The sequence below is a fragment of the Drosophila ficusphila genome, unplaced genomic scaffold (assembly GCF_018152265.1).
Source record: "Drosophila ficusphila isolate 14025-0441.05 unplaced genomic scaffold, ASM1815226v1 contig_580, whole genome shotgun sequence".
NCBI classification, from domain to species: Eukaryota; Metazoa; Arthropoda; class Insecta; order Diptera; family Drosophilidae; genus Drosophila; species Drosophila ficusphila.
Window position 1 is genome coordinate 990071 of NW_025064510.1, and position 16228 is coordinate 1006298.

Here is a 16228-nt window from a genome sequence, read left to right on the forward strand (position 1 = left end):
AAACACGACTCCACATTATTGATCATAAATGGGCTTAATTACAATATTTTTCAAAAAACTTGACTGATTTTTATTGCTCAATAATTACCCAATAACATGCAAAAAGAATCACTAAGATTCATTTAATACTCTACTTGCAATCCACTCCCAAAGATAGCCCTCATTTCAGGCCTTCTAATTGTATTTCCCCCTTAAATAGGTTCCAATCAAAACTGTTTGTTTCTTACTTCAGTTATCATAAACCAATTGATCAGTTGTAAAAATTTGCGATGATGATTCTGATAATAACGATGGTGTAAAAGTCGTCGAAATTATGGATGGAAGTTGATTTTTCTGAGAGATAAAATTTAATGTAGGGTAAGATGGGGTAAAACCGCCAAAAATGTATATTTGACGATGTCAAGCTATCATTTATAAAATGATCAATGAACCAACCCATATTTCTGAAAGTTTAATCCCTTGGCTACATAATTCATTTAGAAAGTTTTTATGTAGCTTTTATTTTAAAACAATTGTGATCGTTCAGAAGAAAAGTTTAAAACGGCGGTTTTACCCCACCTAGTGGGGTAAAAACGCCATTCTGGTTTCAGTGTAGTTAAGTACCCAAATAATGTCAATAACAAGTAGATTATTATCATAAAATATTAAAATCTTAGATATTGATACCGAATAGAAGAAAATCTTCAATTTCAAAATTTCCAACATGTGGATTCAGAAGTTTTTTATTTAAAAACTATATCCATTGAAATGTTGCAAAAACTTTTTATTTAACAATTTCAACAGTCAATTTCACAATTATTAAGTGCCTAGTGAATTTCCAAAGTGTCCGCTTCAATATTATAGAAAAGTAAAATATTAAAGAGTTTAAAAAATTAAAACTTCTGAGCAATACCTTTTCGCGGCGTTTTTACCCCACACGCCAATTTTTTTTCGAGGTCACTTAGTTTGTACAATTTTGGAAATATTGGCTAACTTGATGTATGTACATCAGTATCAAGGTTCTTACTATAAGCGGACACTTACCTCTTTTTTCAAGCCGTTTATTTACACTTGATTGAGCAATGTTGATAACAAAAATTTTTTGCTGCCGTCGAGTGAAACAAAAATGGCGCAATAGAAATTTTCACGACAAAGCTGCAGTATTCCGACCGACTGCAAAAACCGCGCATTATCAATCAGAATCTACATTATCAACGGTTAATCGTTGCGGCGCTTCATTTGAATTTGAAATCCAAATGGCGGTTTTACCCACCGGCGGTTTTACCCCATCTTACCCTAATATATAAATAACGATATAATATTATAAATAACAACATATAAATTGTCATATTTGTGTACGATAGCGCAATAAATAAACATTGTATTCTACCTCATAAATGATAGTACATACTTTTATACTTATAATTAAACACAACGTTAATATTGAAGTTTTCACTTCTGCCGGCACTCCCGGAGTGCTACCGGTGTTTTTTTTTTCCTAAAGACCAATATGTTGAGAATATTGTGTACAAATTTTAATTCAATTAGAGTCAAACTAACGGAGTTACAGCGTTTTAAATGACCGAATTTGGACGTATTCTCACGTTAACGAAAACGTTATTTTGAAAGTCGGTGAACATCAGAACTCAAAATCTTCTAAAACCGATCCTTTTCAAATTTTGAAAACAAATGCTCCACATAAATACGCAGGTAATCCAGAAGAGTTTTTTTAATTTTTATTTATTTTTCTATTTTTAAAAAATAAATTAACAGCGATTTTTTTTTTCAAAATTAGAAAAAAAATTCAAAAAAAAAACTCTTCTTGATTACCTCGGGAATTTCAATATCACTTTTTATTTTTAAGATGATCCGTTAACGGCCTATGATGTTCACCGCAAAACAACTTTACATATTATTATATTTAAATTAAAGTCCGAAGTATTTCCGTATTCAAAGATTTCGTTTCGAAAGGTGAAGCCCATTTTAATTTAAAGGTGGTCAATTTGTAAATTGATAATGGGCGAGAGTATTTGTCAAATGACTTGAGAGAATTATGTGTGGAGAAAGGTATTACTTATCATCTGACAGTTCCACATACACCTCAATTGAACGGGGTATCTGAACGTGTGATAAGAACTCTAACAGAAAAGGCTAGATCCATGGTTCATGGTGCAAATTTAAATAAACGTTTCTGGGGTGAAGCAGTTTTAACTGCAACTTTTTTGGTTAACAGAAGCTCTACCAAAGCATTGAAAGAAATAACAAAGACCCCCTATGAATTATGGCGTGAAAGAAAGCCATGTTTAAAATACCTCAAGGAATTTGCTGCAACAGTATACATACATAATAAAGTTCGTAAACGAAAGTTTGATGAAAAATCTAAAAAGGCTATACACGTTTGGTATAAACAAAATGGGTTCAAAATATGGGATGTTGAGTCTAAAAAATTTCTTGTAGCAAGAGATGTAATTTTCGATGAGACTAATATGAAAAGTTCTAGGACTGAAATACAAAATTCTGAATTTGAAGAGAACTGCACTGAGAATGATAAGCCATTTATCCTCAACGAAATGGAGGATGGTATAAAAGGTGAGATTCAGAAAAAGCACACGGAAGGTGAGCTTCAGAGAAAGCATACGGAAGGTGAGAAGTTGAGAAGCCAGATGGTAAAATCACTGTTGATTGTAGATAGGTTTTTACCATAAAACAAAATGAGCTGGTGAAATTATAAGGTACAAGGCAAGACTGGTTGCAAGAGGCTTCACGCAACAGCATTTAATAGACTATGATGAAACATTTGCACCTGTACCTAGGATTTCCAGTTTCAGATTGATTTTATCACTTTCAAACCAATTTGACTTAAAGGTACACTAAAACTTAGAATGACTGATTTATTTGAAATCCTTTATTTTATAGGAATAAAAATAGCGAGAAAAGCTAACAAGCTCAAACTTGTCAGGCTTCTTATATTAAAAACATTTTAAAGAAATTGAACATGGAAGAATGTAACCCAGTAAGCACTCCACTTCCAAGCAAATTTAATTATGAGGCCCTTAGTTCAAAAGAAAGTTATGATGCACCCTGTCGAAATTTATTCGGTTTCTCATTGTATAAAATGTTATGATGCATTTGTATAGCAAACAACCCCCCATGTCACAAACGATCCAAGTATCATTTTGCTTAGGGACAGATTGAAAATAAATTTTTTGTTCTTGAGTATATTTCTACAGACAACCAATTAGCTGATGTTCTAACCAAAAGTTTATTGATGTCGATGAACAACAAACATAATGCCAAGATAGAAGAACACTCCCATATTATGAAATACAGACTTATTTTGGATTTTTTTTTTTTAATAAATTGAATTCATTTTTATTTCATTTTTAAATAAGTACAATGGTGGTCAATAGTATTTTGACAAAATAAAAGTGAAATATACTCGAAACTTTAACTAGCTTCTTTTATCTTTTGGTATCAATGGAAAGGTAATTTAAATGCCGTTTGAATGATACCATACTTTTCTTAACTCATTCGATATTTATTGAAAAGTGCGTTTTTTGTGAAAATCTACTTTTTAAATTTTTTCCCTCGTCTTGAAAATTAAAATTTTTGGTTGCAAAAAGTTTCCTTAAACAAAAATAATAGTAACTGCAAAAATAATTTTTCAAAAATAATTTTTCTTCTATTTTTTATGATTTTTTGAAAATGACTAGAAATACGGATTTAAGCCATATTTTTCTCTTTTCCATACAAATTTTTTCCGACATTGTCACCTTCAAAAAACCATACAAAATAGAAGAAAAATTATTTTTTAAAAATTCTTTTTGTATTGTATCATTCAAACGGCATTTAAATTACCTTTCCATTGATACCAAAAGTTAAACGAAGCAAATTCAAGTTTCGAGTATATTTCACTTTTATTTTGTCAAAATACTTATGACCACCATTGTATATACATAAATCTACTTGGTTTGATTGGGTTTTTCTGGGTTTTCCCCAATTCACGCAATGAATGTTGAACCAAGGTATTGTATTTACCCCAGAAAGCACAGCATGTCTTATAAGAACTAATTATTGTTTTTAAATATTGAATTAAAAATATTTTTTGTTTATTCGGTGTTGTTATGCGTTATGGATTTTCGGGGACGGAGTAAAACCGATTCATGACCGTCACGAAAAAGCGAGGATCCCCATCCCTTTCTAACCGCTGACGAACGATGTCTCTATCCTCCTATATCCTTTCTCGCTCTCAGCGCGCTCGCACAAAGTTGAGAGCGTAAAAATCTTAAAATAGAATGCGGTTGCAGTTGAAAAAGGGGTGAGAGGTGTGAATGTCAAAAGGAATTCAAATCGAACAGGTTGCATACAGATATTAATTGGCACCATAATTTCTATCCATTTTATTTGACCTAGAAATGAAAACACATATCGAAATGAATTTGTCTTCTTCTTCTCAATCGGTTTGTTAACTTTTGAGAGTCGCCAGCACATTTCGAGACCTCTAAAATTAAGCGTCTAAAAAGGCTTTTATTCGGTTTCCTACAGAATTTCAATTTTAAAAATGAGTAGTGATGAAGAAGTTTCTCTTCCTTCGTGCGTAGGCTGGACACACCCCTTTTTTTCGCGCGTCGTCCTACGGTCCACCACCCGCCCAACCGACCGAGGGGCTGTCGAGCCGTGTATTGTACGGCACGATTCGCGAAAATTTGGACGCGATATTTAAAAGAAAAAAAGGAAAAAAATTTAAAAACGAAATAACATTTAAATTAAATTTTAATTATAAGTTTAACGATCTAATTTCGTACCAGAAATGTTAGTATTGATCGCTTTAGGAGCTGCAGAGAGTCAGAAGTAGATACTATAGCAAACAGTCTATTATAGTCCGAACAAAGTACTCTGAAAGGCTCATGCACGTTATAATTAGATATACAAAGATTTTAACCTAAGGAATATAATTTTTAGTAAATCTAAAGTAAATTCTAGGAGCTAATTGTTGCGAAGATCTTTTATAAGAGAGTCAAACGAAAATGTCCCTAAGTTAGTAACTCGGTAGCTGTAAACTTCTGACTGAAATTATAATACTCTTTTGCTCTGCAAGGGTATAAAAAATATAATTTTTGTCAGTAACACTTAAAAAAAAGTGTAGTATGCATTTGTTAGTCAAATTTTTAAGATTTTATTGTAAACACGATGGTAGGGGATAAATATGGCGTTAATGGTGCTGATACTTAAAATATAATATTCATAGGGGAGAGTGGTCCCATACCGACCGGTCGTACCATACGGATAAGGTTTTCTGATAGTTGGTAGTCCTAGCTGTCATTCACGCTATAAGAATTACATCGCTCTTTGCGTCATTAGATAATGGCGAGCAGTATATTAGAAAAGGTTGTGGTTGTCCGAAACCGACCGCAAAGTGATGGTCCGAAACCGACCCCCATTTATTGGCAGCTTAATATGTCATAGCGTATTTTTGAGGGAAAATATGAAAAAGTAAACAAGATTCAGTAAAGAAAAGTAACAGAAACAGCAAAAACCTCAGAAGAAAGCGAAGAGACAGTCATCAACGAGCGGCTTTCGAAAAACAACGCGAAAACTTACTATGAGAAAGAGGACAACTCAGACTTCATCAATTGACTACAGTGTCCTTTATTTCATACATTAATTTTTATTTTCTGGAACGAACCTTCAATATATTTCTTAATAAACGTCAAAATCATTAAATTCTATTTTATGTTATTAAATTTTCTGTTAAGAAATAGGGGGTCGGTTTCGGACCACTACTTTTGAGTACGACCAAAAAGTGGAGTTTTATATTTGCCTGGATATCTAACGCTTCAAACCACCTACGCACTTACTAATCAATTAGGTGTATAGTAAACTGATCCCTCTACATAGTAAATTTTTGAACTGAACTGAAAAATTGTTTTTTTTCTCACCTTTATCGCCTTTGCCATTTAGGGGGTCGGTATCGCACCACCCTCCCCTACGCTATTATATACCTACAAAAAAATTTCAAGTCGATATTCCTACTGGAAGTATTTGTGGCCGCCTTCTCCATACAAGACCGACCACTGTGCGGCGGGTCCTAACCGAGTCTGAACATACGAACCCTTTTTTTGAGAAAGTATGGCCTCGGCGGGGAAGAGTCAAGAACCAGACGCACACCGTAAAGTCTACCAGATTGTGATCCGCCGTACGCTTGGTCCGTCTCGTGTCGAGGGTTTTTGTTGTGGTATGACAAGCCGCGAAGGACGCGCAGTTAAACTACACGGGTGTTAAAGGCGTATACGTCGAGAACCCTGCAGTGTCCGCCAGAATTGTGGAGCAGCTGAACCCCGAGAGCAGAGGACTGAACAGTCCAGCACGGAGTAATAGGGACTGGGGTGCAACGTTCGTCTGAAATGGTCGTCTTACGCAAGGTTCATTCGAGGAATACCTGGCGTACGCCAGGACCCCGATGAAAATTAAGTGAGCGCCCGGTGGACCGGCCGGGACAAGAGGTCGCGTTTGCGAAAGGCATACGCCTGGAGAATACGGCACCTGTTCACCCTACTCCAGCGAGATCATCGAGAAAGCTGGCACACCCAGAGGATGCGTCCGGAGAAACACATCGAGAACAGTATTCTATCAAGCAGTGGTCGAATAAATACTCTGAGATCGGAAAACAAAATATGTTTTCTCATTTACCGGTTCAATCACGTAATACAAATTTGGTGGGACCAACGCACAAAATCTACTGAGCTAGCCGCACGATTCCGTAGCGAGCACAAAGTAACAAAATCAGTTCGTTACAATCCTAAACTTAAGTTCTCCCATTTTATTTTGAGCATGGTTAATAAAGCTAGGAGAGTGCTTGAATTTCTTAAACGATGGTCAAAATAATTTGATGATCTGTACGTTAAGGGGCACAACTAGTGTGACATTTCAAAAAAATCTGTTTTTTTTCTTTCATATTTCGGTAGATTACACCTTTAAGGCCAGGTTCCTCTGAAAAACGTACTTTTTTCAATTAATTTTATTTTTATAACAAAAAATGTTGAGTGTTCAATTTTTTTATATATGAAAGTATGTATATGAAATTACTTTAAAAAATTTTTTTTAATTTTTTTTTCAAAATGGCGGTCCTGAAAATGGCTGCTGAACTCGTCCGATTCGTAGATGGGTGACACGATTACTTGAAAAATAATTATCTACAGTGGTGGCCGTAAGTATTTTGTCAAAATAAAAGTGAAATATACTCGAAACCTGAACTTGCTTCTTTTAACTTTTGGTATCAATGGAAAGGTAATTCAAATGCCGTTTGAATGATACCATACTTTTCTCAACTCATTCGATATTTATTGAAAAGGGCAATTTTAAAAAAAAAAAGTAAAAAAAAAAACTTTTTCCCTCGGCTTCAAAACTAAAATTTTTGGACGCAAAAAATTTCTTTAATCAAAAATAATAGGAACTGCAAAAAGAATTTAAAAAAAAATTTTTCTTCTATTTTTTATGATTTTTTGAAAATGACTAGAAATACGCATTTCAGCCATATTTATCTCTTTTCCATACAAATTTTTTCCGACATTGTCACCTTCAAAAAATCATCAAAAATAGAAGAAAAATTATTTTTGAAAAATTCCTTTTGCAGTTCCTATTATTTTTGATTAAAGAAACTTTTTGCATCCAAAAATTTTAGTTTTAAAGCCGAGGGAAAAAGTTTTTTTGACTTTTTTTTTAAATTGCCCTTTTCAATAAATATCGAATGAGTTGAGAAAAGTATGGTATCATTCAAACGGCATTTGAATTACCTTTCCATTGATATCAAAAGTTAAAAGAAGCAAGTTCAGGTTTCGAGTATATTTCACTTTTATTTTGACAAAATACTTACGGCCACCATTGTAAATGCAAAAACCAAAATAGTTTCGTGTTCTGCATCGAAGTAGCTATGGCCGGTAACAGAATGAAAAATTTTCCATGAAAAATCAAAAAATGGCGGACTTTTGAATTTTTTAACCTTTTTTTTCACTTTTAATTGTTTATAACTTTTTTAAAAAATAATGAATATTTCTGGTTCTGGTACCGGCCATAGCCAGACATCTTAAGAGTAAAATGCCGTTTGAGTCAAATCGATAAGTGCAATAGTTTTGAAATGAGAGTGTCACCCATGCGAAAAAACGTGGTTCGGAGAAAAATCAGTTTAAAGTTTCTAAGGCGTTCGAGCGGCCGGACTACCAGCAGCGCTCCTTACTCTTTTATACATACTTCTCGGTCTTGTTGACCTTCTGGACTAATTCTATACTATATCGACAAGTATATAGTAGCAATTTATGAAAAAAAAATTTTTCATTTTTTCAAAATTGTTCAGAGGAACCTGGCCTTAAAAATAACATATTAAAATTTCAAATCGATATCTCAAATAGTTTTTGAGTTATAGCAATTTTAAGAGCAGCCGCTCTCATAACAGTGCAAGCGATCATTTTATCTTTAAACGCGTTTTTCTTCAGTGATAACTCAAAAACTAATGATCCGATCACTATCAAATTTTTTTTACATGTTCTATATATAGTTCTCCCTACAATGACCTATCGATTTTTTTATCCGATCAAAAATCGAATTTTGGCAGGCCAAAAACGACCAAAATTTTTGGTAAAATTCCTTTTTTTTTTTTAAACACCGCCATTTTGTCAATTTCTGATATTTTTTATTTATCGTAGGTCATTGTATAGACAATATCATCTAGTTTAACGAGAATTTTTCATATTTTGATTTCATCCACGGAGAGGGCCGGAATCACTGCAGTAGTTGAGGCACTTTTTTTTTAGCGCCGTTAGAGATCGGCTCTAACTTATAAAATATTTAATTTTTTTCTTAAAAAATTTTACTGTATATTCTTCAAACATGTATAAATATATTCTGAAAATTTTAAAATAATTGATCAAGTAGTTTTTTAAAAAAAAATTCCCAAAAATCACCTTTTTTTTGGCCGTCACACTAGTTGTGCCCCTTAACAAGAATTTATTTTCTTCTAATATTTTAAACAGTATCAGTTAAAAAAAAAAACAATTTGATATTTGCCCCAGCCCGCCTAAACTGGAATGCAATCCTATACTTAATCCCTAATTCCAATATATTGCAATTATTATTGGCAGTGCTTACTTGTTAAGTTCAGATCGTTACAAGTCTTATTTAAATTACTTTTGCTAATATTTTTGTATCGTTTTTCAATTTTTTTTCTTCTTTACATGGTGTCAAAATTTCCAAAATTTCCGTTCAATACACGGCTACGTCCCTCGCTCGGTTTGTGGATGGTAGGCCTTGAGATTACGCGCAAAAAAAACATCCAAAGACATTCTTGCAGAAATGGCATCAATTATTAGCAATCAAACAGCGATTGAGCGACTGGTCCAGGCACAGAGGGCCAAAGTCGTGAACAGTCTTCAGATCATGAAAAACAACGTCCGCCGACAGTGATCTTTGGGATAAAAGATGAATATTCTATGTACGAATGGCACTCTATTTAAAATGGAGTCTGAGTAAAAACCCTCTTTTTAAAGGCCGACCACATTTAAATTTGCTTTTGTTTCAATTTTAAGCTTATACCCTTCTCCCATGCTCTTTACGAATTCATATCATTGTGAAACCCTTATTAAGATGATAAAACCATTTAAAAATATATCGGTTTAATCTTTTTATCAAATTTAAATGAATACTATTAAATACAAGAGAACGTTCTTACCTGTGTTTTAAGTAGTTTATATAAATCAGTCTCCATTAAACACTGAACAATATAAACATCTCTCATTTGGTCTATGCTCTCAACTCGCAGAATGTCTCGGATATCAATTATCTAGGAACATCATATATATTATATATTAATAATAATCCTTTTTTAAATGATAAAACTCCCTTTAAAACGAAAATGTGATTTGTTCTGATATACTAGTATCAGTTTAATAGGATAATGAAAAAACAACTATTTAAAATATTTTTTTAAAAGTATTTTGCAACAACTTGTCGTGTCCAAATCCAAGATTTGGCGCGGGCAACCCCAATAATGTATAACCGAACATATATTTAACCGAAGTTTCTTCAAACAAGAAAGAAAGCTATGTTCAGCAAACTTTGGCCTATATATTATTACCGTTAGGATTTAAATTTGTACTACATTAATCACAAATCCATAGTAATATAGTTCTTTTCAATAGTTAGTTTAATAGATAGTAACTAGTAATACTGTATAGTATTAGAAATACAGTATAATATTAGAAATACTGTATAGTAATAGAAACACTGTATAGGATTAGAAATACTATATATGATAGTATTACAAATGCATGGCAGCTATAAAATATAGTAAGCTGATTCTTATATAACAATAACAATAACAATATAATCGTAACAAATTATTAAGTGTCAAAATGCATGATTGACTAACAACATATACGTGACTTTATTATTGCAGAGCAAAGGGTTTCTAGGAACGTAACCCCCGTGTTAAGCGTGGGCCAAGTGTTTTTCCTCTAGCAGCAACATGTACATATTTAGATAATGTTTAAGAGGCATTGGTTTAAAACTGAGAGACTAGTTTGCTTAAAAACGGACAGGCATATCATACATATCTCCATCGACTCAGATGCTAATTCCTATCATACATATAAACTATTTTGGGGTCAAAAAACCTTTTTCGTCGCGTTTTGTTTAGAATATCTGCAAGAAGGAGTGATTTACTGATTTGGCACGTTTTAGTTTCCCGGGCGCCAAGATTTGATGACATATTTTATTTATTTATTTTTAATTGGCCCAAAATAAACACTTTTTAATAATTAAAATTTTTCGATATCTCGCACCGTTTACGAGATAGCGAGCCTTAAATGTCGGATTATAGTGCGTCCGTTACACGTCACGTCGGGCGGGCAACTAGATTTTTTTTAAGTAAAATCTTTGTAATTTTTTTTAGTTAATTAAATCAAAAAAAAAAAAAAAAAAACAACTAAGTACCGCGAAAAATATGTGCAATATGACGTGTAACGCATGCACTGTAATGCGACATTTAAGGCTCGATACCTCGTAAACGGTGCGAGGTATCAAAAAATTTTATTCAGTAAAAATCGTTTATTTTGGACTAATTGACAAAAATATTTCCTCAAATCTTGATAACTAAAATCTCCCCACTCATTTTAACACATTTTAGAAGATTGCTTAGATATTGTTCTTAAAAAATGATGTAAAATTTCAAAACATTATGACCATTTTGACCAGCAAACACAATTTAAGCATCCTTGTAAGGCGGGAGCTTCTGACAAAAGTTTAAGTTTTTATGCTTTAGAAGATTGTAAAAGTAAAAATTATTACAAAAAATTAGTTTTATTTAAAAGAAAGAAAAATTAAAAATCATATTTTCGTTTCGGGAGAACTTTTTTCATTTAATATTTAGAACTTGTTGTATTACTAATATATACATATAATATTACGTTTTCATGTTTAAATCTTGTCAATATAGTTATTTCTCTGAGAGTTCTTTGGCAATAAGTTTGGTGTTCAAAAGGTGATATTTTTTTTATTGCAACCCTTTGGTTAGTTATTGTGTCATCAGCAGACCTGAAACAAAATAACTTTTTTTAATAAGGTAAAAAGGTACGACATTAGATAAGAGCATGCACATTGTTTAATGTCCTTGCAAAGGGTATTATAATTTTAGTCAGAAGTTCGCAACTCGGTGAAGAAGACACCTCAACCCCATAATGTACATACATATGTTTTTGATCCGTCGCTCCGCCTGTCTGTTTTTATAACTAGTCTCTTAGATAAAGCTATACATATATTGTAGTTTTGCATGCAGTATATATGTCGGAACGCGCCGGATCGGACGACTACATAGGATAGCTCCAGTAGGAACGATCGAAATATAGCGGCTCTAAAATTATAAGGCCATTTTTTTTTTAAGTAACGGGCATGATTTGTTCACGATGGAGATTTCTTACGACCCTTGAATGTGAAATGAAATTTTGTTTAAACGGATAACTATATATATGACTATATATACACCGGCCATGAAAAAGATTGAAAAATCTATTTAAACTTTTTTTTTTTTAATTACGGTGTTTATTTATTGAACCTTCTCTCAACCAGACTAACGACAATTAATAATAATTAATTCATAAAAATTAATTATTCGATCAAAATTATAACATCGTTTTTTTTATCATACAAGCATTATTTCAATATAGAGCTTTTTAACGAATCCTGAATTTCATGAAAATCGTTTACATTGTGAGAATCGGAATAATAATAGGAACAAATAGGTAAACAAAATTTTTAAGTTAAACCGCTTTATGTAAAACATACATTGCAATGTTTATAATATGTATAAAATAGATACAGACGTGGGAATTATAAACATATGCTTAGACTAGACTAAAATAAAACCGTGGGGCAAACAAACATTTTAATCAACGATTGTAGACAATTGACGTGCCCCACGGTTTTATTTTAGTCTAGTCTTTGTTGCACATTTTGAACAGTTTTATGTTATGTTATGTTACAAAAAAAATTGGAAAATATTTGACAAAAAAAAGCGACAAGTTCAAACAAAAATAAACTTTTTTTAAACTTTTGTTTCTTTGAATACAAAAAAAGTATACATAAATATAAACTATTTGATTTTCATGCTTCTTAGGTTAACAAGAAGGGAACTAGCGTCGACAAGCCGAAGCTTATACACTCTTGCAGTCATCAAATATGTTGAACAAAATACATAAAGGCTAAGCAACATCGGAGATATGACGTGTTTTCTATTAAATTTCAATGTTTCGTCGATATAGACGTCCGATTTTGATTAAATTTTATTTAAATTTCAAGAGTTATTAAAAATTCTTAATTCCAAAAATCATGATCATGAAAAACAACGATGTTATAATTTTTTTTTCCGTTAATTCTGTATAGATTTTTCGATCATCTAGCAGCTATATGATGAAATTATATGAAAATTGGAAGACTATGATTTTTATGTTATTTATTTTGAAATTCGAGAGTCGTAAGAAATCTATATATATCGAAAATATTGCTTGTCTGATAAAAAACAACCATATTTTGATTATTTTTCGGATAATTCTGTATCGATTTTTGATCTCTCCTATGGCAGCCATTGATATATTTTATAGAATATCGAATATAGTATAGAATAAAGGGGGAGCCTGGTTAGAGGCTTAAAAAAATGGGTTTTTTTTTTAATAAAATTTCAGAAATAAATTCAAATTATTTTCGGATTTACAGAAGAAATAATGAGCAAGCATCAAGCAGCAGGCATACGTATCAACTAAAACTTTGATGTGCAATTTCTCGGCTTTATATTTCTCTATTCTTCCTAATTGGCGGGAAGGATAAGAAAAAAAATTTAACTTTCTATCGAAACGAGATATTCAGGACTCAATACTCTTTGATGCCTGCTCACTATTTCTACTGTAACTCCAAAAATAATATGAATTTGAAAAAAATTCAATTTTTTTGAACTCTCTAAAGCAGGCTTTCCTTAACAGAAAAATCGTCATAGCTCCGTTGTTGTTTAGCCTTTTTGAATTTTGTGGGAAATACATACATATTTGATGGCTGCAAGGGTATACATATATGCTTCGGCTTGCAGAAGATAGCTTCCTTTCTTGTTTTTATGTTGTTATTAATTGTCTTTATTAAATGCATATTTATTAGATAGTTTTAACAAATACTTAAGCTGAAAAATGTTTGTGAATCAACCTAAAAATAAAAAAAAATAGTTTAGCAGCTTTTGAACAAGACTTTTAAAATTACTTTGACATTACTTATTTAAGACAATAAAAAGTAATTTCGGTAAAAATTTGCTTATCTTACAACTGCTGCTTAAAATTATAACATCCTCTGCAAGAATACACACTTTAATAATAGCACAGTATAAACATTTACAATTACATATGGAGTATAAATTTAAAAAAATTAAAAAAAAAGCCAAGTTTATTTATTCTGGTGCTAACAAACAATAGTTTTTATGACACTGCAGTATGAGGGTGCATATTCTGAGTAACTTACACAACCATGCCATAAGCACCTTCGCCGATATAGGCCAGCTTAGTATATCTGGGACCCACTTCAAAAACTTGTCCCCTTATAACTTCAGCATTAGGATGAGGAGCTTCCATAGATAAGGTTCCTTCAATTTGTGATACGTTCGCATTTGATTCCGCCATTTTTTACACTTATACTTCTGCAACTTTTAATACTTGTTTATATTAATTAAAAACTCTTCGTTGGCATATTGAGATTATATTGTTTACATGCATATGTCACACCCCGAGTTTGATTTTTACACATTTTCTGTGTAAAAAACTAAAAAAATAAATGTTTTACTTTGTATATTGATTTTACCTAATAGATCGTAAATTGAGGAAATATGGATACGTGTATCTCATTTATGTTTTATTTACTTTTATTTAAACTGCGTAAATTTATTTTGTCAAAACGCCATTTAATAAATCATCGAAAAAAAGTCAAGTTAACGTCAGTACGTCACTGCTGTTTTTAAAAATTTTCAGTTTATTCACACTATGCAGCCAGGTAATGAACAAACAATACATTTAATCATATGATTTCAAACCTATTACTTAAGGGAACGTTCTCTTTGTTTTGGATCAAAAATTTTTTTTTGCAAAAATTAAATGTAGAATATGTGTGTGAAAGGATTTTTCGATACGATGAATAGTTTGTGAATGAGAGCGTCTCGAGTACACCTGCGTCACGCGCGCTATGGTACGCTCTAAAAACTTTAAACGCGTTTTTCTCGAAACCATGTTTTTTTTATTGGGCACTAAGCTACTCCGGAAATAAACAATAATTTATTTATAATTTTTCAACGTGGTTTAACGGAAAAAAAAATGTACGAAAATCTAACTTTAAAATTCGAACGTTCATTACGCGGTCAATTTATGGCCGCAATTTGATGCCATTAGGTTAGTGCATCACAAAAGTATATTAACTTTAACTAATGATAACAATTTTCTATTTCAGTTGACTACAAAAGGCTGCAGGCTCGGAATTTTTGGACGATGTTTGCCGCGCGGTGGCAGACGAAAGCCGCCATTTTGCAGCCAATTTTAAAAAATCTTGAATAATAAACGAATTCAAAAAGCAAAACCCGAAGTTCGTACGCCTTTTCATTATCCCACAAAAAATTGACGATATTTGCCTTCATTTCGACCGAAACAAAGAGAACGTTCCCTTAAGCTAGCAATAGCTGTTTTTCTCTTATAACCATTTAAGTGTTTGTTCAAATACACATTACCTTTTTAAGACAATAAAAGTAATTTCAGTAAAAATGTGCTTAGGGGCTTTTGCTAAACATGGTCTAGAATTTTTTTTATGATCTGCCTGGGCCCTATAAATTAGTATAATTGTGTGTTTGTATTTTGTGTGATACGCTTGTCAATGCCAGGGGGTCCCACGCAGTGGTCGCACTTTTCGTATCACTCCTTGGATGAAGGTTGGTGGTAATGAATCACCGGTTAGCCAGTGATCTTCTAATCCAGAAATAAGGATGATTATGTTGGAAGGGTGACTGCCCTTCTTAGCTGCAGGCGTAGCGACTCAGACAGTATTCAAATAATAAGATTTTAACGGCTGGTAGCCGGAGTTTCATTAATACTAGCTTGTGCTCTTTGTTGTATGGAAATCCAGAGTAAACTGAACCTAAAGCTTACATAAATGGAACTTCATAGCGGCCACGCAAATATGCTGTGTTTGCGACTATGACCGAGCGTCCGGCCAGACGCTGTGTCAGCATTTTGGCTGGTGCTGTCTTTCGTACGATCGGCCATCGCCGTCGCCCGGTTAACTTAATTAACTTATACATTAATAAAAAAGTGGCCGAAAGCATAATTTCTAAAATGTTGATAGTGTACAAGTTAACTAAAGTCAACCAGACAAAGTCGATGATTGAGATGTACCCAGCAATGGCCAAGTCGCCGCATTTGCATTTGAACGGATGCTCGTGCATAACCGGCAAGTACAGTGGTCACTATGATTTTTCAACTTATGTTAGCTTTAAGTGAAACAAATGTATTCAATTTCATTTTGCATTCAAAGGAATAAAGAGCAAGCTTAATGATTGCTGCTGCAGTAATCTATGTATTTCGATCGTATCTGGAGCCTGTGTAGGTAGTTACGTCTCCACAGGCCCTATATGTGCGGTTTTGTAATTGCGGTGCGTTGCAAACTTATGAGATATAACAACTTGCTGTCA

At 32.7% G+C, this 16228-nt stretch overlaps 1 protein-coding gene across 6 annotated transcripts in view; it reads right to left on the reverse strand.

The window, feature by feature from the left end:
* Positions 1-14492, reverse strand: part of LOC108101718 (mitogen-activated protein kinase ERK-A) — a 48336-nt gene extending 33844 nt beyond the window's left edge. For 2 of the 6 annotated variants that reach the window (XM_043208611.1, XM_043208607.1), the window contains exons 1-4: positions 14359-14492; positions 14023-14203; positions 11436-11562; positions 9701-9811 (exon numbers count right to left, since the gene is read on the reverse strand). In XM_043208611.1, coding sequence (XP_043064546.1) covers positions 9701-9811; positions 11436-11562; positions 14023-14180 — 396 coding nt within the window. In that variant the 5' untranslated portion in view covers positions 14181-14203; positions 14359-14492. Of the gene's footprint in view, positions 1-9700; positions 9812-11435; positions 11563-14022; positions 14213-14358 lie in introns of those variants that run through there. The other 4 variants (XM_043208608.1, XM_043208609.1, XM_043208610.1 and 1 more) reach the window with 4 other exon arrangements.
* Between the last annotated feature and the right edge of the window lie 1736 nt (positions 14493-16228).